This window comes from Vidua chalybeata, chromosome 2 (assembly GCF_026979565.1).
Source record: "Vidua chalybeata isolate OUT-0048 chromosome 2, bVidCha1 merged haplotype, whole genome shotgun sequence".
In the NCBI taxonomy this organism is placed as follows: domain Eukaryota; kingdom Metazoa; phylum Chordata; class Aves; order Passeriformes; family Viduidae; genus Vidua; species Vidua chalybeata.
The window spans coordinates 18,108,458-18,134,608 of NC_071531.1; the positions used below are offsets into that span (position 1 = coordinate 18,108,458).

At 37.3% G+C, this 26,151-nt stretch overlaps 1 protein-coding gene across 1 annotated transcript in view; it reads right to left on the reverse strand.

The window, feature by feature from the left end:
* Positions 1-323: 323 nt before the first annotated feature.
* The window catches only part of EGFL6 (EGF like domain multiple 6), a 31,279-nt gene continuing 5,451 nt past the window's right edge, over positions 324-26,151 (reverse strand). Inside the window, exons 3-12 of the mRNA XM_053935278.1 lie at positions 25,158-25,250; positions 22,239-22,358; positions 21,281-21,400; positions 20,462-20,596; positions 18,624-18,746; positions 11,478-11,804; positions 5,426-5,506; positions 4,206-4,292; positions 2,593-2,858; positions 324-1,418 (exon numbers count right to left, since the gene is read on the reverse strand). Coding sequence (XP_053791253.1) covers positions 1,323-1,418; positions 2,593-2,858; positions 4,206-4,292; positions 5,426-5,506; positions 11,478-11,804; positions 18,624-18,746; positions 20,462-20,596; positions 21,281-21,400; positions 22,239-22,358; positions 25,158-25,250 — 1,448 coding nt within the window. The 3' untranslated portion in view covers positions 324-1,322. The remainder of the gene's footprint in view (positions 1,419-2,592; positions 2,859-4,205; positions 4,293-5,425; positions 5,507-11,477; positions 11,805-18,623; positions 18,747-20,461; positions 20,597-21,280; positions 21,401-22,238; positions 22,359-25,157; positions 25,251-26,151) is intronic.

Here is a 26,151-nt window from a genome sequence, read left to right on the forward strand (position 1 = left end):
TTCAATTGTGTAAGAGGAGCCTTATTTTGTGGCCACTAGGTCATACTGTCTCCTGGACAATGAAAATCATTCTTTCTCACCTCTAATGGGGTAAAGTAGGCCTGCAATCCAGCAGGAGCCTTTTGTTCAGTACATAATGTGAAGCTTCTTAAAAATTAATAATGGGTCATTCTTTTTGCTCTTGTATTTCCATGCCAGTTGGTAACATCATCTGTTAATGCTGAACATTAAATGCTTATAAAACTATAAGGGGATCATTTCTTAACATTGATTTGTGTTACTCAAACACACTGATGACAATCAAGATATTTTACATACTTTATTGGTAATGAAAATATTTCTCAAAGACATGAATCAACTTGCTTAGCTCCATCAAAAAGGAAATGAAGGTCTTTGCTTTCTTCCTACTTGTTCAATAGATTGAATATTTACCTCATAGCTAAGATAAATTATTTGTCAATAGAATTACTTTAATAAAGTTTAGGGCTTGACATGTTTCAAAGATCACAGACCCAGAGGGGTAACAAAATTTGGGAGGAAGGCTACTGCAGGACGTCCAAGATAAGAAGAAATTAACAAAGCCACCTCAGCACAGCTCAGCAATAATACAATAGTAAACACTGAACACCACCAGGCTGCCCAAGATAAGAAGCCAGCTCAGCATAACTCAGCAATAGTGGAGTATTAAACACTGAAAATATACTAGATAAGTGGAATATATCAAGATTAAAAACATATAAATAATGGTCATAGTTTCTGCTTGGTGTGCTGACTTTGTGGATTTATCTAGCACCCATCTTTGCACAAGTATTTAAATAAACAAACACCTTGGCTCTGTGTGTGATTGCCTTACTGCACACAGGGTGATGCATACTGATTTTTGGAACAACATACCCCTAAGAAGTTAATTATGTCACCAGAAGTAGTAACATTCTCTTAAAGACTGCTTTATGTTCTTATGTAGTACAAGAAATGAAATAGAAGACTAATGAATAGCCCCAGAACATTTTTAAGAAATAAAAGTATGTAGAATTGTAAAAAAGCTTGACAAATAATACTTCAGAAACCCTGACCTTGAATTATAAAATACAGTAGTATTACACTCAACACATGTATTAAAATTAGAAGAACTCATAAAAAAGTGTAATCTGCATCTTGCACATCAGTCTTTCTGTTTGCATTGTTGCATTAAATTCAAGGCACAATTTTATAGGTTTGTTTTGGTTTTGTTTTTGTTTTTTAATTAAAAAAGAATACAAAAAATACACTACTAATAAAATGTGAAAAATAGGATTCAATCTGTTATACTTAAATGTCCATTATCAGGTATCTTCTGGGCATGAACCAGAAATTAGTATAACATTGTCCACTCCAATTTCTCCAGTTTTACCCTTCCCACGTTCTGATTCAAAAGTGACCTGTCATAAGAAGAGATATGTGTTAAGGGTGAAAATGTAGTTTATTCAACCATTTAGCAACTCCGAATTAGTTATAATGCTATAAATGAAAAATATTTTACTACAACACAGGACTTAATGACTTGAATCATTGTAATTTTTAAAGTTTTTGTGCATTATTTTAACTAGGTTTAAAATCCTCTGCACAGATTTACAATACCAGATGGATGACTTTAATAAGATTATTTACTTTCATTGTGAAAAACGCAAATTGAGTGAAATCCTCTTATAATAATGTAGTTTTAACACAGCATGTGATGTTCATGCATTTCATTTATTCAAGACATTAGAACTGCTCATTTTTGATCTCTTTGGATACTCAGGTTTTGTGTGCCTATTCTATATATATTTACACACTCTCATATGTATTGAGTATAGTATGTATACTGTATATAAAGAGGAGGATTATTTTTATGACTAGGATGTCTGTGTTTTTTAATTTATAGTCTGATACTCATTTATTTAAGGGCTTTTCTACATCATTCCAGCTGTGCAAAGGACCTTGAAAAGGGCTTGCATTTCCTTTACATTCACTGTATTCAATTATACAGTAGAAGCCTTTACACAGCACTGAAAATGTTCCATCATACAGATGGAAAGCAGGCCCCAGAATTTCGAGGAGAAACTGGCTGAAGTCCTGATTGAGGCAGTTTTCAGGCATACATCAGAGCAGAGTGTTCCCTGTTGGTACGTCCTGCTCCTAAGGTGATGGCCCCCCTTTGATTATACATGATGTTTCCTTTTGCTTGAATGGTCTGGTTTAGTGTGGCTTGAGAGCAACCTCTTCCATGAAATGAAAAATTTTCATTTTTCTAGGCATGCATGTAAGCTTCTGTTGCGTGAGATATTAAGGTTAGATTTTGATTACTTGTGTTAATTTATGATGTGATGCAGTATTTTTACAAAATGACAGAATTACTGGCATCAGTATTCTAACCAATTGGGGTGATTCAGTTCTGAAATTACAATCAGGTGATAAGTTTTATGCCCCCTAAAATGTGGGTTCCTGTTTCCTATTTCAGATAAGCTTTTTGATTGCTGATGCCTATAAACAGCTGGTGGAACACTTGAGAATTAGGAAATAAAACCAGCGTGTTAGTTATGGTAGTTGGCTAATAAACTGTGTTATACTTACACTGTTGGTTGTTTCAGCCCCCTGAAATATCTCTATTTTTCCAGTTCTCCACTTTTCATCTTTTCCTTTGTTCTCTTCCCAGACAGGAGTAGTTTTTTTGTTTGCCAGGAACACTCGAAGCTTTCCCACTTTCTCACCAGCAAGCCGATAACTGAAAATCAAGCAGTAGCTGCTCTTTGGTTTGAGGTCAGTGAGGAGAAGTTTTAAACGCCCCATATCATTCTTGTGCCCCACAAAAGCTGGAACTGCCATGTAGTAGCCATCACCTTGTAAAAAGAAAATATATTTTTTTAAAATAATCTTTAATGTACTTGTGCTATTTATTAGCAATTTGAATACATGTTTGCTAAGAAAATAAGGGGAAGCTGAAGATAGTTTACTTGAATAATTTAAAATCACATTGGAGAAAAGCAGCAGGAAGTGTACTTAGCAAGGAATAAACTTGTACTGTTGGAAGTCAGATCAGTTTAGAGGGGAGATGAGTTCATATTTCACTGGCAATTACAGTCATTCCTCCTTGTATTATCTTTCAAAGGCAAAACCATCTGTCTTTCAAATGCAAGTCTGAAACATGCTGCTGTGCCTCTGTGGTCAGATTATTTCGGTACTTGAGCTAGCTCAATATTCTCTCCACTGTTCTCTGCATTGATGACAAATTCACAAGGGAACTGACAGCTTATTTCCCAAGTCCTGGAAGACCAATGAAGTGACAGACATACACAAAGTCTTAAAGGAATAAAACATCTGGGGTCATAAATGAAGTCATAATCAGCAGATATAAGTTCAGGGAGACAGGATAAGGCCAGGGAAAGGTTTTCCTGAAGTGACAGCACAGAGAAGGGATTTAGGGAATTATATGGAGCAGGGGAGGAAGGATTAGTGAAGAAAGACTAACATGGAAAGACTCTGAGAAAAGAGGATGTGAATGTGGGATCTGGTGTAAGCAGCGTGCAGGATCTGTAGGATCCACTGGTCATTACTGCAGCAACTTCTGCAACATTTCTGTGTCACAGGGAGAGAAAGATCCTTTCCAAGAAACTCATCCAGCCCCACCTTTTTATGTGCACCCACTCAGCAGTCCCACATTGCTCTCATGGAACTCTTTTTCAGGTTTCAGCAGGTTCCCATTGGTACCTATTCATGTATTGGTTGTTCTTGAAGCCTTACCCTTGGCTTATTCTGAATTTGTCTTGCAGAATTTGGGATTTCTGAGCAGTTATCCCAGTGATATTTAAGCCATGTGGCATCTACATTGCCACATCCATCTAAATGACAGATGTGTGATTAAATGTCCTACCAATCTTGGAGAGACACAACATGTAGTTGATAAGGTTTCCATTGCCTTGTAGTTTGCAATTCTGATAATAATTTTTCTTACATTTTAATTTATTTGTATTGAAATATGTTGCTGATTACTATTTTCTATTGGACATTTCAAAGAAACAATATCCACTTCTAGCATCCTCTGCCTCCTTTCTTCTTTTATAAAGATAACCTACTGATAGAAAAGAAAAATCCTGGATTCTGTTTCCCCTCCCCCCCCCTTTTTTTTTTTTTTTTGAGGGGCTAAGCCATCAAATCAAAGTCTATCTAGATGGCACATATCTAAATACCTCTATCTCGATCAGCAGGATTCCAGTCAAAGTCATCATCAGCATCTTGTTTCCAGTCACAAACCCCTCGACTGAAGCTGCAATCAACTGGAAAAAAAATTGGCAGAGATAATAGGAGCACTATATCCTAAGTACTGTCAAAACATTCTGCTCTTTATCTTTTAGATCATCCTAAAATTATATTCTGAATTCAGATAGTGTTGACCTAGATGAAACTGCAAAAAATCAAAATATTAGAATTTATGTAGCAATTCTTTCTTTAGCTCAGTGTCTTTTTACTCACACCTGCACATGTGTTTATATGCTGTGACTTCTGTATATTGATGGCCTGCAAATCCCCAAGTACAAGTGGAGCTGTTAGTGTTGAACTCTAACATCAGGAATTGTTTGAGATCTGCCAGCTTTTGAGTCCTCCGTTCTCCATTTGTTACACTGCTGTAGTTGCAATCAGCTCAAGTTCCAGTTCTACCCATTGAGAGAAACTGGCCTCCCAGGAGAAGAATCCCTTACATCAGCACCTGATAGTCCAACTACATGGAGCTGGGAATAGCCCAGAAGAGCTGACCTTTAGAGCACCCTGAAAAGGATGTCAGCCAGAGCACACCACAGCCTTCATGACTGTGCAGATGAAAAGCATTACACACACAAAGAGACACTGTGCAATGCAAGCATGACAGATCAGATTAAGAGTAATATGTCAGCCATCTGAAATTCCTCAGAAAGAAGTATCCTTCATGTTATTTTAATGTATTTTATCATGAGACAGAGACACACAGTACATGGCATTTAGAGAGCTTTGTTTTCTAAATCCTTTGTTTCTGAGACTACTGCTTTCTAAATTGAAAAAAATGTCATCCAGCACATCTGTCTATTTTATTTGTTTAAGATTATTGTGTGCTATGCAACATGTTTTCATTTTATAGATAATATAACCTATTTTTTTTAATGGCTATGTAATTATTCAAGTGAAATTCAATTCCAAGTCAAATTCTAATGTGGGGAAACTTTCTATGCATGGGTTATAAACAGTAAAAGCATGCTTGGAAAAGGACACGTTGGAACTGGTAGCAGAGTTTGGCCAGATACTGTCTCTAATGTGTTCACAAAATCTTTGGTTTATGTTAAAGGCTTTTAAACTAGTTCTGACTTGGCTAACACAGGTTGTCACAAAAAGATACAATACACAGGAAAATAAATACTGTATGATAAAAATAAGCCACCTTCTTGCTCTGGTCTTGACACTGGAATTTTCCTCTGTGCCAGATGAGGGCCAAAGGCAGCTGCTTCTTTTACCTTGGGAACTAGGGAAAACAGCTTGTCAAGTACTGAGTCATCACAGGAACAGAAAATGGAACTTTATTCCTTTATACCAGTTGACATAATTTATTTAAATAAGTCAATATATGTATTTTCCATTCCACCACCAAACCCATATTCCTAACTGCAGTTAGATAATCTGAATTATAAAAATTTGCTTAAATTGCTGTTTTCCACAGCACTGAGCCTTCTAACCTATAGGCACTGGAGCTACAGATCCATTGAATTACAGATTGATTCAAGAGGTCATAAAATGTTCATCTTTCTTCAGTGGGCTGATCTGCTTTCTTGCTATAATGATCAAATGGAACTGAATTCTACCAGACAGCAGAGACAGTGACTTGGCAGCAGTTTGCCAAGAGCAGCCTCAAAAAATGGGTAATGTCAAAAAATTGACTTTGTAAAAGCCATAAACATTAGGGCACCAAAGGCTCACAGATCTGTATTTAGGGCAGTGATAGCTGGTACTGCTGTAACAGAAGCCCCAGAAAGTTATTTTTCTGAAGTTATACTCTCTGCTAGGGTGCACATCTCCTGCATACCTGATCAGCTCTGCTGTCTGCTGGGAAGAAAGGCTCCAGCCTCTTCCTCACCCTCCCTACCACAGCTGGTAAGCACACACTGATGTTTTGATAACCACCCTGAGCAAATTATTTTGTAAAAATTGGTCGATGTGACTCGTGCCAAACTGGAAGAGTCAGTAAAGCAGCACCAATGAATGTTAGGGGCATTCTCTACGATACTGGCCTGAAAGAGGTGGTTACTCAAGAAGCATTATTTCTCAGCCTCAGAGACCAAGGGAAATCCTCTCCTGTCTGGTGACATAGAAGATTACATATTCTTGTTTATGCTAAGTGATCTCTAAATTACTATAAGTCTTTTAAAATTCCATGATTAAGTTTGCTTTTTATTATTTTAAGTGATTAATAGATAAGTGCACTCACTAAAAAAATAATCATAAGTCTCAACTTCTTTATGCATACTTTATGAAATAAGTAACTAATCACACATGAGATAAGTGAAAGCTGATGATACCTGTGATATAGTCATGACCACCTATGAAAACAGGAGGAGTTTAAAAGTGCCATTTCAGAGGAGTGAGGGAGAAGCCTTTGGATTATTCTTAGAGAATGCATTAATGGAAAGCCTGAAACTGAAGTTCACTTTTCAGCCCCACCCATGGGCAGCTGTGTTAAGAAAAGCTATGGAAATTACTTTTCCCTACTCAGCATTGCATCACATATGCAAATGCCAAATATTTTAAAAGTCTTTATTTTCACATGGATGCACATTTGTTCAGAGGGGAGGCTTTTTTTCCCCGTGAGTTTGACTGAGCTAGGGCTTTCCATTTAAATACTCCAACATGCTCACACATACTCAGTTTTAAGAATATACTCAGAAGCGACTGCAATCCAGAGCCTCCTAGCACCATAAAGGCTATGCCATCCACTTAACCTTTCTTCTCCTTCAAAACTCAAACATTGCTCTGTGTACACCAGTGAAAACACACACTAACAAAGAGGCCCAGAGACACTTCCAGAAGTGCTGAATTTGAGAAGATTCATGCAATCTTATGAGCTTTCTGATGAATTGCCAGGAGCGTGTTGTCTGTTGTTGTCATTGTAGCTTCCCCCAAACCCAGTCCATTGCTTGGATCACCTGGACAATATTCATACTTAAGGCAAGGATTAATATACATCTTTGTCCAAATTAATTTTTGTTTACATATACACAATTAGGAATAGGCACATCCAGATTAGGTGTTAAATTTACTCTCAAGCCATAAACTTGGCCTTGTACTTGGTGAAACAGGCTCAGGCTGTGAAAACCTTTGCCAAAATGAAGACAGCTATTAAAATATGATCAGTTCTGAAAAGAGTGGAGTGATTTAACAGAAGACAACAGCTGCCAGAATGATTTATTGAATTACACTTGAATTCACTTGAGAGAGATACGTGCAGGTGTAGCCATGTGCTATCAAGCAAAGAACTGTTATGGACAGAAAAAGAGTCCAGTTTTGTTTCCAAATCTATTTTTGTTTTTAGTCTGGCATTACAATCAGGTTTTGTACTCACTGAAAGAATATCAGCTGCATATTATGAGAAACTGCAAGCTTCAGCTTACAGAAAGGTTTCAAAGAAGCTTTACTGCTCGAAAAGTGCCTATATTTTAATGAGATCATCCTCACACACAGCCAGGATCCAAAGTTTACTCCCTCATAAGTAATAGGTAGGAGTCATAATTAATCTTTTTAGCTCTTCTGCTATCAAGTGGTCTTGTAGAAAGGCAGGTCTCCTCTCATGGTCCTTAAGAACAAGCTCTCAGCAACAAAAGCACACATATGTCCCACTCTAGGCACAGCAGAGTCCATCGTTCTTTCTGTACTGCAGATGCCTCCCATCAACTTATATGCAGCAACAGCTGATATGTAATCTCTACATACAAACCCCTTCATATCATGGTGACACATGTTCTTAATCACTGATGTCATCAAGACCATTAAAAAAACAAAACCCAGAAAAACAGAGTGGGCACTGTAAAAAAAATCAAGCAGAATATAAGATGTAGTAAATTTAAGATGAGCTTCCTATATATATGGTGTACCACTAGATTGGACTCACAGGAATATCCTGTTTCTCTGCCACCATGTCCTGCTCTGAAAGAATTACATTTGCCAGAAATCTGACATGTATAGCTATGAACTGAGCTGTGGTCTGATTATTAATAGCTCACAGAGTGGTGTAATTACCAGAAAAGAATGAGAGCAAACATCATGATTAACTGAAGAAATTCTCATGTTCACCATCAAGAGCTGTGAAGCCATAAGGGAAACAGTCCACTTTTAGTGTTGCCAAATACTAATCCCTCTTTATCGTTCTTGATGCTACCGAAGGAAGTGTCTCTGTGTAATAACATGGCTACACGATACTACAGGAGTTCTAAGCACAATGTGAATTTCATAAACTGGTGAAGTACAGAATATAGAATTTAGTTGCAGTTGGCAATATCATTCTGAATTACCAATGCCAAAAAGCAATAAAATGTTATACACTGTCAGAATTAAGGTCGTACTTAATTATTTCAGTGGAGCTTGAGTGTAGCATCTCTGCAATCCTTGCTTATTTAATGAAGTACTGTGGCCCAGCTCTCCCATATGCAGAAAGGGTATTTCTCATGCAATAAAGAGCTTCCCAATACTGTGGTTTACTCTCATTTTTATTAAACTATTTAATAATGATGAATAAATAAATAATGATGAATAGTCATATCCATAAATAATTAGTCTATCAATAAATAAATACTCCTATTTATTAAACTGCACCTTTCACAACAGGACAGGTCCTTCCTTCATACTGGACAAGGCAAGAATCCCATGTAAAATAGTAATTTGAAGTAATTTCAGACTGTATCATAAGATACAAAACCATAAGAAAAAAATTAAGTTTTCATTTATGACCTTAATTTTGACATTTCTTACATGTTGTGGACTTCACTTTTCTGTCTTTAACTATTGTGTGGGGCTTTTTTAAAAAATTGGTAAATAGCAATTCTCATGAAGGTCCAGTATTTTGGTACTTGGGCCTATTTTAATAATTTCCTACAATGTTTTTTCTGTGGCTCCCTATGTATTTATTATGTAGTAAAACTACTATGATAAAATAATACATCAATTTAAAGAGACTTTTCTATTTTTTCCTAATTAACTACTCTTCCCAGAAGACAAACAATACCAATATTAATAATACAAAAGGCAGATGCTATGTGAATATTTGAGGAATTATATGGAGGAATTTAATGTTGTAGTAAAGGAATCTGCTGAATTGACATCAGCAAAGAAAGGAAAAAATGTACAAATTTATGAGCTGTAAATTTGAGCTAATGATATTCTCTGAAGGATCACTCAATATCATTAAAATTAAAAGTGTTTTTAAAGCCAAATGTTCAAGCAATTAAGCGCATGATTGAATTTTTATGATAACAAGGATCAAGTACAGCACATGGAAATTTAAAAGGAAGAAAACACAGTTAAGCAATGTATCCTGAAATGAAAATGGCACAATGCTTTAACTTCTTGAATCACACTTGGTGTCAAACAAGAAAGCCACAAATAATACTGAGTTCAAAACTTAATGAAACTACATCTTGGGCATGCTGCTATCTCTGCATGAAGCAGAACACCAAATTTCTGCCAGAATCCCCTAGCAAAATAACATCTCTCTTAACAAATTCAGCATATTAATCTCTTAGATCTATAAGGGAAAATTCCAGCCAGATGTGACTGGAACAAAGGCAGTATAGGCAAAAATACAGATGAACCACAATGCTTTAATATTTTCAAGCAGTAATATTCATTGTTACTGCTGTCAGCTGTAGTGGTAATTTTTGTAGAAACAAGTAGACTCTGCCTCTCTGCCTAGCCCAGGTATATAGTGTTCAAATGTCCTGGTTTGGTTGGGAAGGTCTTTGAAAAAGAATCTCAGCAATCATCACAACAACAATATATTATTTAGATTTTTCCCTGTGTGCTCTCACTCAAATTGAAATCTGGAAAATTAGTGCATTCCAACTAGTGTAGTACAGAGTACTCAACTGGAAGGTTGCATAATCCCCCCTTTGCAATTGCATCAGGTCATGTAGCCTGGTACAGGAGACTGATTTCTCCCTGTATCACCAGGCAGAGAGAGCAGAGCCTTTGTCCTTCTAACCAAAACTCAGGCTGACCCTACCCTAGGGGCAGTATTCCTGGCAATCCTTCCTGACCTGTCCAAGCAGGCTGAAAAAGACACCTGTTGAAATGTCTGAGATCCATCCATCCATCCATCCATCCATCCATCCATCCATCCATCCATCCATCCACCCATCCATCCATCCATCCATCCCTCTATCCATCCATCGTGTCCTCATTTGTCTTGTAATGGGAAGTGCAAAACTTGCCTTTTACTGCAAAGCATCTTCCTAAGCAGTCATTCCAAATCCATAATGTTGCACGAGGCTTTTCTCTCCCCTTCCATCTGCTTTTGTTGAACTTTATATTGTTCCTGTCAGTCTACCTCCACGGCCTGGCCAGATCCCTTTAATAGCAGTGCTGCCCTTCAATTAATGGGTCATTCTCCCCATTTTGGTATTGTCAGCAAACTTGAAACATGCCATTAGCACTCACTGTTAATATTTGCAGGAAGGGAGGAAATTGGCGAGCAAAGTCCTGATTTTGTTCTGTCTATCAACTCCCTAGCATAATCTGAGGAAGCAATATTAGTCTATATCCTTAACTTAAACTGAAACAGGCCAATTACTGAAAACAAAAAAAGAAGGCAATTTTAGGAGCCTGCCTTTGGCAAAGAAGCTTATATTCTCCACTGTATTAAGTGAATAATTACATTTTTTCTTGGCTATTTTACAAAATTACAATTACAGACCATTTTTTCCAGAGGACATTAAAATGATCCTTCCTTTAAAAATATATATATTTACCTCTCTTTCCAGGTTAAATAGCAATAAACTGAATGTTAATTTAATTTTTAAATTTTTATTATTATAATTTTAATTGCTGTGGGATAGTATTTATTATTTTTCTATATTTTGGAAAGAGAAAATGTAATGAATTAACTATTGACAGCATATATTCTTCATACGTAATTATTTTTGCCGCTACCTTGAAGAATATTTGACTGAGACAACTGTACTAAAAACCAGTTATAATGATAGAATTGCTTGGGTTGGAAGAGACCTTAAAGATCATCTAGTTCCGATATGCTGTACAATTTCTTGCTGTGTTTTTCAAAGTCTTCAAACATATTTTCAAAAGCATTAACTAGAACCTAACCATTCTATGATTCTATGATTCATTTTCTATAAGTAAACTCTGATAAAGTGTCTAACATAATGTTTTGTTATGATTTTTTAGTGTTTAGATATATTTACATTGAAGCCAGATATTTTAAAAAACAAACTTACAAAAGACATCCCCTCTAAGGCTTCGCTCATCAATTTGATTTTCAAAATCTTCCTTCTCCTCTTCATCTGACTCTTCTGCCTCCTCTTCTGCAGTAGCTGCAGTTTCTTTCTCTTCCTCACTGTAGCTCCCACCAAGATCAATACCACCTTCATAGTCCAGCAACTGCAAGTGGGTCTTAGTAGGTGGGGTCACAGCAGCTTCTGGGATTGCATTCTTGATTGTTTTATGCCTTTTCACACTGCTTTTTTGTGCAAGAAGTTTCTTAATTGTGTCTTTAGCTGTTCCAGGGCTTCTTGCAATTTCTTTCACTGACTTTTCAGGGATAACTAGAACCAAGAAGAAAATAGAAAATATTAATTTAAGGAAACATTCAGCAATGACAATGTCTTTAAATGGGTCCGTGATGTCCTTTACAAGGTCCAGAGACCAAGAGAATTAAATTCTCTACTGCGAGATGTAAATTCAGTTTTGCACAGAACCAAACACACATGCACATGTTCAGCTCTGCTCTACAGACAGCTCTGTCTGAGTTACAGTGAAAAGACCAAAACAACCCTCAGTAATGATCTCTGGATTCCTGTGTAACATAGGAGTAACACAGGCTATAGAGCCCCTTACTTGAATCATTTTTACACTGGAGCACTGGGCAAAAAAACCCAAAAATCCTTCTTCAATTTTTGGACTAAAATTGTCCATGGAGCTGGGATCCCCTCCACAACAACTGCAGCCTAATAATAATGAACATTTCCCTTGCCTATCTTTTGTGAACTTCTCTGGTCTAATTTTCCTTCCATGGCAGGCTGAAAGCTACTGAAAGGAAGGATATTTTGAGAAGACATACATCAAGCTTCTCCATCATATCTCTTTTAGCTCTTATTTAATTGTGAGGAGTAAACACCAAAATTCAGAGAAGCATCCAAGAATGCCAAATTGTTACCATCTTGCAATCCCAAGATAGACTAGAACATAAATGTAACATTTCCTGAGAATTTACTGTTTTATGACTCCTCTTGGACATGAAATACTGTATCTTATAGTTTTGGATAAAGTGGTGTTATTTTAATTATTCTGGAACTAACCTTTTGGATACTACTATCAAATGTTTTGCACAACCATGTCATAAACTACTGACAGTTTGAGTCTTTTATGTGAACCACCGAGGAAACAGTGAAAACTGAGCAGTTCCAGCGTGCTATAAAAAAGCTCTTTCATAAAGAGAAACTATTTTCATCACTGGATCAGAATAGCCTCATATACTGCTTCCCATCTTTGATTCTCAATCAGTATTGATGCTGCAGTGCCTACAGTCTTTTAGGATTAAAAATTATGGTGGAAGACTGCTATTTTTATTCCCCTCTGCTTCTGCTGTCTAATGATTATATTATCAGGGCAAGAATATGTTCCTATTTTGCTCCTCACTTTGTATTTATGAAAATTTTATAGTAGTACTTTGAGACAGATGGACTGGACTTAGAATCTTGGGTAGTACTATTTTCTCTGTGCCTCTTTTCATGGAGACACAGTAGAAGAAAAAAACACCAGTAAATAAAATACAACTGCAATCTAGTAGAAAAAGAGGAAAGTTCCCTGAATTTATGTTGACTTCTGGAAAATACAATCCTATCACTTGTGAATTTGTCACATTTTATTTATGGCAAGTGCAGCTACATGCTATTTAGTATGTCAGGAACAGAATCAGACTCTTGGTGTGCTCACTGTGGCATTTAGGTGTTTTTGAGATTGCTGTCGAAGTAAACAGATGCCAATAAAATGAAAGTCAAACTTGAGGATTTGTTCTTCCTTCTTTTCGATAAAACTTATAGGCTTACTTGTCAAATACTTACAAATAAGCTCTTTACTAATACTGCACTAAATATCCTCTGGAGGATGATGTCATGAAGGAGGTAAGGTTCCCAAGGTCTAAACTCAGAATTCAGCAATAAAAATTAACAGGAAAGCCTAATTCCAAACAAATTTCCCCTTGACTATCAGTAACAAGAAACTTCATGCTTTTAACAGAGAGGCTATGGGGATTTTCAAGGCCACAGGACTGACTGCTCAGCAAACCTGAACATCTGCTTTTAGTTTCTGCTTTGAAGTTTTCCTCATGAAATGGAAAATTCTTACAGTTCAACATAATAACCTCTGTGGTGTCAGAAAACCAATCTCCTTGTATGTGCAAAATTTAGCAGAGTGGAAAATCAGCTGACAGGAGTGACAAAAATAGGGGGATGAAAAGGTATAAATTCCCATGTGCTTGAAGACTCCAATTTACTGCTGCACTATGAAAATCTCCATGCTTGAGAAGACAGAGACTCTAGACACTAAGCATATTTTAGGACACAGCACTAGTTTCCTTCCAACTTGCATTCATCTTTAGAGTAGATTTAAGGCTTTTTATATCTAGCCATAAATTGCAGGAGGACTAATGCAATGTAAGGATACACCACCTTAAACTTAGTCTGTTCTTTTGAATCCATGGCCTGTGGACTTGCCTGAATGAGCAGCTCACCTTCTCTGCTGCTCTGGGGTGCTACACCTGAGGCAGTGATTTTTCAAGACCCTTTGCCTCAAAATATGTAGATAAATGCAGACATGTTGGTCACATTTGTGCACTTATCTATCCATGTGACTGCACAGAATTTTGGGAAGTGCAAAGAAATGTAGAGCATTCCACCTTAGCTCAGCTCTTCCTTACGTACCTTTGATCAGGAAGCACGCAGATTAATGCCTCCTGCTCATGCAGTTTCTGTTTATTGCCCTAATAAGAAAATATCTGTTTTCAAAGGTATTTTCTTTCTTTGAATAAGAGAGAATTAAGGCAAGAAATAGAAAAACAAAGACAAACAGTAGCTGAGGGCTAAAAGTAAAACTTTTATGTCATCAGTTGCTATACAAACTCATAAACACACAGAAACGGATTGGTGTAGGATATCTAATGACTGAGTTGTGAAAGCTGAGTTGAAAAAAAAATACATAAAGAGTATATGCCAACCCATTGACTCTGTGCTGCATTGTGTAAAGTGAAGTATACAGGGGGTGATACAGGAGAGGGACAGATAAGGGTCTGTTTTCCTTCCACACACCCTGTGACTGCAGCTGGTGCTGGCCCTGACCATTCAGGGGATGCAGCAGGAGACAGCTTGCTCTGCACTCCAGCAGGCACTCCACTGCTTCCACCCTCACACCTCACAGAGCATTTAAAAACCTGGTGAGAGACAAGCCTAGGAGGTTGGCTTACAAATCCTTTCGTAGCTCCCTTTATGGCTTCTCTAGATAAGAGTTGCAGAAGTGTTGAGGGAGACAGACAACAATCTATCATGTGTAGGTGGAGTCTGTAGATGTGAGGAAATATTAGATCAGCATGACATACTTCCAGAAATCATTCTAAAAATTATCAACCTCTTTTAGATATTCTTAAGAGAGTCTGAAAGCTTTCATAGATAGGCTAAAAGAAAGATTCTGGGCTATTATTTTCTTCTAAGCACCATGGAACATCATCTACCAATATGTGATGCTACCCCATTTGATTTCTAAAATTTTTACTGTCTTATTTAGGGAAGGATACTTTGAGAAATCAGGGCAAGTTTGTTATGCTGGACTGTGCTTAATACATGACTACACCAGCCAGCAAGGCATCTAGTAGGAAATGTGTGGTGACTGTTACTCACTGAAGAGTGACAGCAGTATTTGATTCCATACTGAATAAAACTTTAAGAATATCACCAGCGGTATGATGACAATAGTTTCTGAAGCTTTGAAACTTTATTATGTCAAATCCACCTTTGTCAGGATTGGCAAGTTAATAAGAAAGTAAAATGATATATAGGGTCTAAGGGTTAGCCTATCAGCAAAAAAAGAGTGAGTAATACAAGAGGCAGAGAGAGAGCCAGCATGAATTTTTATTGACACTTAGATACCCAGCAAAGCATAATGAAGAAGAGTAAACTCTGCATCTAGCTGGGCAATAACAAGAGTGTCATTGTTGAGCTCCTTAGAGTGATACCTGTAGACTTAAAGACAGTAATAATTTTTCCTGTTATTTTGTAGGACCAAAAAAAGTGAATAAAAAATAGTTGTTTTTTTTCCCCCCAGGAATCTTAATTGCTTACGCAACCTTGTGAGACTCTATTCTTAAATGAAAGCTGAATTATGCATAAAAGCATGTGGCAGGGGAAATGCGGGTTTTCAATGCACAATAGGAAATCAGGAAACACATGAACCTGAAAACAGCAACAGATTGCAGCAAGATAGAGGCCAGATGTGGAAATGACTAGGATCCTTTTAGGGATTGTTCATATTGAACCATCTCTATGGATTCTCAAACATATGTGCTACAGACAGTTCAGAAATTATCTCCAATGTTTCATACATATAGGAATGTTAAATGTCAAAAGGGGGCCTTAATAATCACAGGTCATATCCATACCACAAAAAGTGTTTGCAGCCTGACATTTCAGCAGCTTTCTCCAAGTCAGTGTATTGACATAGAAATTGAATGAAAGAATTTCCACCACCTTCTTTGCAAAGGTGAATTATATATTATGTCACTTATTAGGTTATTTGATGGCATGAGATGCAGCCACAGGAATTTCATTATTAGCATTGTGCTTAATTGCTCTCCTTTCATAATCCAAAAATTAAGTTATATATTAATATAGTTTTTATTTTTTTAAAAAAGCAAATACTGCTTCCATGGTAGCCAGGTTTTTTTATACTAGAGAAAATTGCTATTAAGAACTAATGCTTGCCTGTGAAAACAGGATTCCATCTCTGTGGGAATAATTATGTGGAGTACTGGAGACTTATTTAAGAAGGTTTTTGTTCAGCTGCAGCACAAGCCCTGCTGGGAACTGACATGGGCCACAGGAACTGTAGCCATTGTCATCAAAAGAAGTGTGAAGCCACAGCCTTCAGCTTCTAAATGCCCAAGATGGTGTCCTCATCCCATTAAACCCAATAGCAAATTTTCTTTTGGCTGCAGTAAAGGCAAAGCTTTTCCACAATTGCCATATGACATGGAGAGCACTTAGTGTTTCACTGTTGGCCGGTACATCCAATTGTTTGTGTCGCTGTTCGAAAAAAACATTTTCCCCAGTAGCAAGACATGTCCTGCCCCCATGAGTTACTCTGGTCTGATGTTCTTGAGGATTGCAGTAAAAGTCAGCTATTGAAACATTCAGAGCTAAAAGAATCTCCTCCACTTTCCTTTAAAAGAGAAGCTATATATGGGAGAATTGCCACCAGAGAAACCAGTCTCTATTTAGCATCTCTACATTTCAGGGTTCACCTACCACTGATTGTATTTTAATCTTCCTCTATTGTTGTTTACAACTTTCTAGCGGGACCCTCAACTTTTGACCTGCCTATGGCTCTGATTGCTCTCATTACTGTATGTTATTCTTCTATCCTCTCTTATAATAAATCTCTTTTCCATTTAATGTGTTCTATTAAGTTTATGAATGGCATGGATCCTTTCTCTGCTAAGCAACAAATGAATTTCGGTAATTGGAAATATGACAGGAGGAAGTAGGCAGAGGGCAAACTATGTAAGGAGAAACACCTATGAGAAGATAGGAATCATCTGACTTCAGAACTGATTTTTTTTACAGGGCTAGACATCAAAAAATTCTCTCCACAAGTGAAAATATTTCTGTTATTTATATGTAAGCAATCATTCTTGTTGAATTGTTTTTGCTTGATGAAAGAATATTTTATACATGGAGTTAGTCAAAAAGAAAATTTCCCTGGAAATGTTTTACCTTCTCATTAAAAAGGCAAATAAAAAACCCAAAAAACCAAACCAAAACAAAACAAACCAAAACAAACAAAACAAAAAAAAAAAAAAAAAAAAAAAAAAAAAAAAAAAAAAAAAAAAAAAAAAAACAAAAAAAAAACCCAACAAAAAAAACCACAGACTATTTTTCTCAGAGATGTATTTGTTTAACATTTCACCTGTGGTACATTTTGTACCACATACCAAGATGTGTCATGTCAGTTTGCTTTGATATCCAGTCAAATGCATCCTTCCATTTCAGTGAGCTGCAGTGACATATCACAAGAGATGTGGTCCAGCAAGGAACCTGGCTCATAACATTGAATTTGAGTAGAAGAATGTTCTAAACAAGTTCTGCTGTGATAATCTATGTCCATATCAAACCGTTCAGTGACAGCTAGATTTTTGTGTGTTTATTTTGTTATATGTTAAAAGTCAACATTTTTTTACTGAAAGCTGAAACTTTACAAAATGGTGCTCTCCTGTGCAGGGCCAGGAGTTGGATTAGTGGATCCCTTGCAATTCAAAATATTCTGTGAAAATATTAATTTATCAATGTGTATTGTAAGTTTCAATTGCTACCTTAATGGGAGTATGAACATGAACAATAGAGAGACTCAGAGAACATCTGTGACCATGAAGTATAATCATAAGACATATCTGATCAAGCATTACTTGAAAAGATTTATGTATTATGTAGACTTCATCTGCTACAGACAAAAACTTTCAAAATGTTTGAGCAGAGGTCAAATGTCCTCTTGAGGAAAACATCTTTAATGATGTTGCAGGAGAAAAATCTGCCAGGATTAATAAAGGTATAAATTAAAAGGTTCATTTTAAATATAAAGACAAGGACGGCCTTTCTTTCTTTCTTCTTGAAGGGCTGTATTCAGTTAAAGTGAGAAATGACATCTTTATAGGACGTCTTCCATATTCAATAGACAAACAGAGTGAAAACAATTTAACAGAAAAGTCACAGCTTTTCTCCCTTTTCTCATTTTTGCTAAGTTAGCCTTCTGGGAGGAACTGCAGATGCCTTCAAGGAGCTAACCTTGGGAATTCATTGAGAAATCACAGTAGATTTTTTTAAACTATTTTCTCCATTTCTTCAAGACAAATTAATTTCTTTATTCTACTTGCAATTCCTAGAGATGAGACTTGAAGACTTACAGGCAAAATTAATTTGAACAAGGGATACTTGTATTGACTATGCTATGAGTCATGCAGTTAATATGCATTTTGTGGAGAGGTCTTGCTTTGTTGGTATTGCAGCACTGTTCAGCATGACTTTTCTCAGAACATGCCTTGTAATGATCAGTTATTGGAGAAAAACAACACAGCACTATTCCTGACATCCAGTGGTACTCACCAGCACAATCAAATCCACTTCCTTGGTAGCCCTGTTTACATTTGCACTGGAAGGATCCCTGGGTGTTGAGGCACTCTGCATGGAGGTTGCACCTGTGTCTATTTGTCACACATTCATTTACATCTGGGGGAAGATAGAAACGCTTCAGTGAAAACTGTCTTGAAAGCCAAGGCTCCTGTCAGCCTGTTTGTGCCACCCATCTCTCTCCAGGTACTGTAAGCACTAATGTCAGACCAAGACAGTGCAGTGACCATCAGAGGCAGAAGGATTCACTAGGAGAGAGTGCTTGGTGTCAGCTCCATACACATGCTGGTGTATGCAACAATGAACAACATCCATCCCAGTAAAGACAAGGTGAATGCAGTGATTTTCTGATTGAGAACAGGATTCAAACCATAGGTTGCACACACTCTTCTATTAACAAAATTCACAAAGCACCAAGAGAATGGGTGGCAACAATTAAAAAAGAGCTCACCAAGACATTCTCATTCTTTCATTCACTGTAGAATGAATGTAATGGAAAGTAATCCTGAGCATGCCAAGATGTCAAGATCTTTAAGATACCTCTCACATTCCAGCATATATATGATGCTGCATGGAAAAAAAACGATAATAAGGAAAATTCAACAGAAAATACTGCATTCAACTCACAGCAAAATGTACAGGCACCAAGAGTATTTGATTTTGCTCCATTACAAAGATGTTTCTGATTTATCCCACATGAGGGAGTCACGTTGGTGCACAAATGTTTGCAGCACTCACATTTTATCCAGATTGCATCATTTTTAGCAGCTGACAGGTCCTCTCATAATGTAAGTCAGCAAACAAACAAATAGCAGGAAGACTGACTCAAAAGTCTGGTGTGTCTGAAAGTGAGATTAAGGTTTGCAAATAAAATTCTCACTACTGAGACTGTTCCAATTTTTTCTCCTGTACACACATATTGTATGAGAAAAGAAAATGTTTTTTCCACTTGAAGTCTCAGGGTTTGCAGACATGAAATGTAAACTTAAGTCTCCAAACCTGCCTTATGGTCTTCCTCCCACTCCTCACTTCCAATATCAATTAAATATAAACAAATCCCATTCATTCTCTTTTTTATGCATGTGTAGTAGTTCCAGTACTTTCAGGCCCTTGTGTAGTCAACAGCTTGAACAATACTCCTGCAGCAAATGCTGCAGTAACTTATATTTTGCTGTTCTTCCAGCATTCAGCTAATGGATTGAAACAGGAGTTAAGCGTGTTTTGACATTTGTTTTAACACCTGAGCATGTCAGGATAACTTTTTTGCCTGTATTTATTTTTGTTAGAGAGAAACTTGGTCATGCAACAGAAACCTGAAAAGTAATTGAAACCTACTATTTTCATTTATTTTTCCTCAAGTTCTGTTCAAATCATCCAAATAACTGTTTTTACAGTCATGAAGGCACTTACTTCACATTCATCAATAATGACATGAAAAAAGGAAAAAAATATAGTGGGACTGCTTATTCATCACAGTTTGAAACCAAGACAACAAAAAATGGTTCTTTAACTAAACCTTTACCAGCATTTTTTTAGTCAACTTAGAACAAGCTCTTGCACATCTTGACTCGGCACAATGAGGCAATTTAAATTTTAAGTGCCAGTGATTTGGTTTTTCATAAGGCTACAAAAAAAAAAAAAAAAACAGAGAAAAATTCAAAGTCCCATCCAGAATATTCTTAGTGTGACACCTCTTACCCATTTCTGAGGCAGCATCCCCAGGACAGGACAACATGCTGGGGGCAACCACAGGGAAGATGCACTCTGTGGGAATAAGAAGAATGAAGAAGGAACATCCGTGGGCTAGCTCTTACCTACACAGTTGTAGCGGCCGCTGGTGTATTTTAGCTCATATCCCAGCTGGCACTTGCAGTAGAAGCTTCCGAACGTGTTGACGCATCGGCGGTTGTACAAGCAGACAGCTTTGCCAGTGGAGCATTCATCGATGTCTACAGCAGGAGAAGGGATGCTGGTCAGATCCATGAGAAGGTAAAATAGGAAAAAACTCACTGGGATTTGCATGAGAATTATTTGTTCTTGGCTGTCACAAATAAACTTAATAAATAAATCTTATAATTTCACATTTGGTGATGACTTTCGCATGTGTTCTTATGAGTGAAGCAGTAAAATGTGAACTAACTTTATGGAAGAATGCAGTACCAAATATTATAAGCAATGCTTTCTTCATCACAGGAAATTCATAGGTAATGTTGAGGCTTCTGGAGAAAAATTGAGAAGCTTGTATTGTGGGTCATCACAATAAAAGAAAGCCCCGTCCAAACCTAATGCCCAAATCCTATAATACATTTGTCAGCAGGGCAGCTTCCCGCAGGCAAAGCACAGTAATTAATGGCCTCATACCAATGGGGAGAAACTGAATCTGTTGATGACTCTAAATCTGTTGATGTCAAAATATTGAGTTATTTACTGGGGAATGAGAGTTATCCAAAGAATTACATGGCCAATAATTCAAGAAAAAAATATAAAAAAAAAAAGTATGAAAACTATTTATCACACTGTGAGTAACAAGAAGCATTATTTAAGCCAGTGAGGAGGGTTAACTACTTCCTATCCTATGGCTTCTCATGGGGATCCTGCAGAAAAGAAGCTGAGAGTGAGCTCTCTAACCATACCAATGCATGTCCTTCCATTTGGTCCCAGCTGAAGGCCACCTGATGGACAAAGACACTGCACGTGTCCTTTGACTTCTTCACATCCATATTGACAATTCACCATGGCACATGTCCTAGAACCTGAAAACAGCATTTAGAATAACAAGAAGAGCAAAATTCTAGATTGAAATCACACAGTCTTAAGTTGGATATGGATAAACACAGAAACTATTCAGAATATTAAAAATCCATTCATTATAAATAAAGTTGCTTATGAATTAACAATAAAAAATTCAGGAGTCCATGAGATATTTTCTACAAACAAAACTCTGTCACCTAAAAACTAGGAGCTTCCCCAGATCTGAAAAATCAGGTTGGCTAAAAAAGCAGAATTCTTTCCATTTCATGCTGGCTTAAAGACAAAGAAGATAGGTAGAAATACCTATTTTCATAAGTTTAGATAAGCCTTGGATCATACAGCAAAAATTTGCAAGAGCAGTTTTCATAAACTGCCAAAAGCATATTAACACAGATAAAATAAATCAGTTGTGGAGCACAGAAAGGTAAAGCAAGGCATAATGACATGAAATTCAGCACAGGAAAAAGTAATCTATATTGGTGCTTTGCTTGAATACATTTGGTCGTCCTTATTCAACAGATGAACTGGCAGGACTATACAGGGAGATCATACTAGCTGTTCTTCATCTGAAGCAACACTATCAAAGACTTTTACTTCTTTCAGGACCAAAACACCTCTGAAGACCAAAACATAAGTATGGCCTAGTTTACTTTACCCAAATAGGGTACATTCCTATTAGGAACATCCAAATAGGAAGCCTCTTTCAGCTGTGACCAGAGTGCAGGGGCAAAGACCCTATCCTGAATAAGCTAAATCAGTTCATCACAAGAAGAAAATCTGCTGGGATTAGATGTGATTAGATGATCTTGGTGTGCCTGTTCCATCAGCTCTGATACTTACTTGCACATGTGCCATCTGGCATGAGCATGTACCCGTTGAGACAATAGCACTTGTAGCTGCCATGTGTGTTCATACATCTGTGCTCACAGGGACGTGGCTTCAGTCCACATTCATTCAGATCTGCAGAAGTCATCGGAACTGAGTGAGTGTTGGGCTTTTATACATATATCCATGCATATAGGTGGATAATATTGCCTAAAGTGTGGAGTTCCCCAGAGTGAAGTCGTCTGGATGGAAAATAAGCCAGCCCCTTGCAAGATGAGAGTTTAGCAGACCATCTGGCTGAAAGACTGCTAGTAAAACCAACATACACAGACCTCTACACTTGAAAAATTAATGCAAACTCTGGCCACATCTGGCAGCTTGTTAGGAAGAAGTGGAGGGGTGGAGAGAATCGTAGCTAATCTTTTCTGGGAGTTTTTTTAATGGACTTTTTCTGGTTCTAGCCCTCCAGTTGACCTCTGTATTAAAAATGCAAAAACATGAGGCTAAGAACAGCAAAGGAGATTGAGATAAAGCGAAACAAAGATTTTTACTTCAATTTTTCTGAGCTACACACTGGCACCAAGATTATCAGTAGCAGAAATGAAATACAATTTATGATAATAATTATGTGACTTTAAAAGGATCTCAAAAATCGGAAAATCCTGAGAATAAAACATCCTAAATCCTTCTCAGAATCCAGGATTTAAAGGCTTTTTGGAAACTAAATCAATTTCAAATTCCCCAAATCTATCCTTCACAGGGAGAAAATGAGAATTCTAAAGCGTTTTTTTGTGTGGTATAGGGTGAGCAGTGCTGACAATGATATTTGGCCTATGACAAGGGGACAACATCTGTGTTTTTTACTTCCATGACCTGACACCTCTACCTCTTGTAGAGATTAGTAAATAGATTGAACTAATTTATAGAATGCACCAGCATATGCAGCCCATTCAATATGTGTTTAACAGCACATATGACTGATAATATAATTTCAGTAAAGATGCAACTCTCCAGGCAAGCTCTGAGCTTGTGCAACTCCACTTCCAATGGGAGAAGCATCTGTTCTTGTGTCACACCCTGCAGACCACAGGAACAAAACCTCCAGACCATTCAAAGCATAAACTTCATGGAGGTGCACAAGTGTTTGTTACAGCTCAGTCCAGGGAAGAGAGAGGGTTGCATTCTATTATACTCACAGGGTCTTTTTGAAAAAGGACAACCTGTCTGCTTGCACATCACACTGGACTTTTGTGCTACTGTGACTCCACTAAATAACTAAGACTCTCTTAACAAAGAAACTACAGAGCAAACTGGAGAACAAAAATTATTCCATTTAGACCATACATTTTCAAAATGCTTATCTGTACCTATCTCTCACAATGCACAGATAGCATAACAGCTCTAAAAAAGAACCTATGGAGATAAGGCTAATTTAGCTCAGACTTGGTGGCAGACTAATACAGTCCCCTTATCTCTGTTATTTTAGTTAGCTCATGTTGAGCTTGCTCAGCAGGACATTCTGCTGTAAGGACAGACCAAGGCTACATCTGCCAGTAAATTAAAAGTGGGTATTAGTGGGTATTCCATCCTGGCTGATGGAACATGACCACCTATACAGCTATACTGTTGTAACAAACAACTCTTGCACACTTCTGGTCTGTACCAGCCACCACCCCACTGAAAAAATCCTACTCCTGCTTCAGAAGGCAGAAAAGCCCAGGAGCTAACAGGGAGTTTGCATGTGTAGGTCTGTGCAGCGCTTCCTCCAAGCCTCAGTCTTGGAACCTGCTGAAGTGCACAGAACTGATCAGGTTGCCTATGGAGAGCATGTCAAATGCACATGGAGTTACTGCATGGAAAGCACCTAAAAGCTGAGGGCTTCTCTGTTGCCTTTTAGCAACATTTAAGTTGACAAATAATTAGTGAGATTAAACTTCTGTGTTTAGAGGCCGAAGTTGTAAGTGGTACTTATATATCTGTTGCATATAACCACAGCTGCTGTTTCCCTTTCCTCTCTAGTGGCACTGAGGAGTTAACTTCTTTTCCTGTGAGAAACAGCAAAAGATGGATTTTTCCAAAATACTTAATACTTAATAGGGCATATTATTTGAAAGATACTGTGTAATAAATGGGCTGTTTTGACTATAAAAAAAAGTGTGTTTAGCGTGTCAATGAAATATTTTCAAGCAAAGTCTGCAGGAGTTTAGGAAGGTAGCAAGGACAGACCTAGTCATTTGTGTGGCCATTATGTCATGTTTCCATCATAGCACCTACAGTTCACTCATTTGCCTCTCCATGCACAGTGACCTGCTCCTTTCATCTGATCCAAGACAGGGGTCTCATATTTTGGAACGGAAAAAAAAAAGCTGAGTTCTTACCAATGTGTTCATTGAAATATTTCCATGTTGAATTCCAAATTTATGGGGCAAAAATGGTGCATTTAAAGTTTCTGAAAATGCAATTCTAAGGACTCCCAATGTTGGTTCTCAGAAATACTATCAGCATATACAGTCCAGGCAGATTGATAAATTATACATCTACAATATAATTGCAAGTCTTTCTGACTAGAAGATTAATTTTAAAAGAAATATGGGCTGCTAGTTTAGAAAATAACATGGGTTCTGGAATTGGCTTCCATCTCTTCAGATACCTTCCTATATAATCTCTCCATGCCTTAATCCTCTAACTATAAACATGAGTTTGCCCTTGTCATCAGCCCATAGGAGATAAACAATATAGGTTCAAACTTTTGTCTGCTGAAGGAGACTTAGAGCTTGCCTGGGTTGCTGGAGATGCAAAAGTCTTAAATTCTTAAGTTCTTCTACATAAACAAGAAAACATCCTGGTTTACTGCTTTGGAAGATGACAAAAACCATAGTACAAGATACGGAAACAGAAAACCAACAGGCTCCCTTCTGGAGCATATGCACAAACCTTGATTACAGGTTTTCCCAGTAAATCCAGGGAAACATTTGCATTTGTTTGGTCCTGTGCACTCGCCATACTTGCAGCCATGTACACAGGTAGCTGGTGGAGTCAGGCATAGAAAGGAGAGAGAAAAAAAAAAAGTTAGAAGTATTCTATTTGAGAAAGTTTGCCCTGCTTAGTTGCCTAAAAGGTTTTGCACAAGTTCAGTATCCTCCACACCTCTCCCCCTAGTCTCAGCAAAGTAACTACAGATTAACACTTTATTTGGGCTTGAGAATAGTGGTACTAACATTAATTACAAGAATTTGGTTTTTTCCAGGTTTGTAAAGACAAAAGGTCTCTCCCTCTTTTTTCTTTCCTTTTTTTTTTTTTTTTTTTTTTTTTTTTTTTTTTTTTTTTTCCTATGCTTACAAGACACATTTAGTTTTGTACTCTTGCCTTTTTCCCTTTTTTTAGGAAGCCTATGTGAGAAGCAGCTGGCCAGCAGCTTGAATTGCTATGCTTGGCATCTGGAGCAGGAAAGAGGCAACAGCACTCTCCTAGAGCCAAAGGAGACACATAATCCTATAGCAGTTTACAGTCTTGGATCTCCTCAGTTACAGCTGAGGAACGTGTCTATCCCATGGTGGAACATCCAGAGCACATCTGTCATCAGGCAACTGTCCTTAGCACACATCCCAGCAAGTATATTTGCATCATGTTTACAATAATTTGAGAGGGCTACATTAAACCTGGACGCATTAAAAAGCAACTCTAAGTCCTCTGGATCATCAATCAGAAATTAAATGCTGACTTTTATAAGCCTTAAGGCTCCTGAAATCACTCTAATTGTCAGCATGGGGGTTATTCAGGAAGAGCAAACCAAACATGCATTTATATCAGGACTACCTCTGAGGAAACAGTGAAAGAGTGTGCACCAGGATGTGAGTCTCGATTCCTATGTAGTTAAGCTGATCTGCAAACTATAGGAAAGTTTAGTTACTATATAGTAAAATTAGTA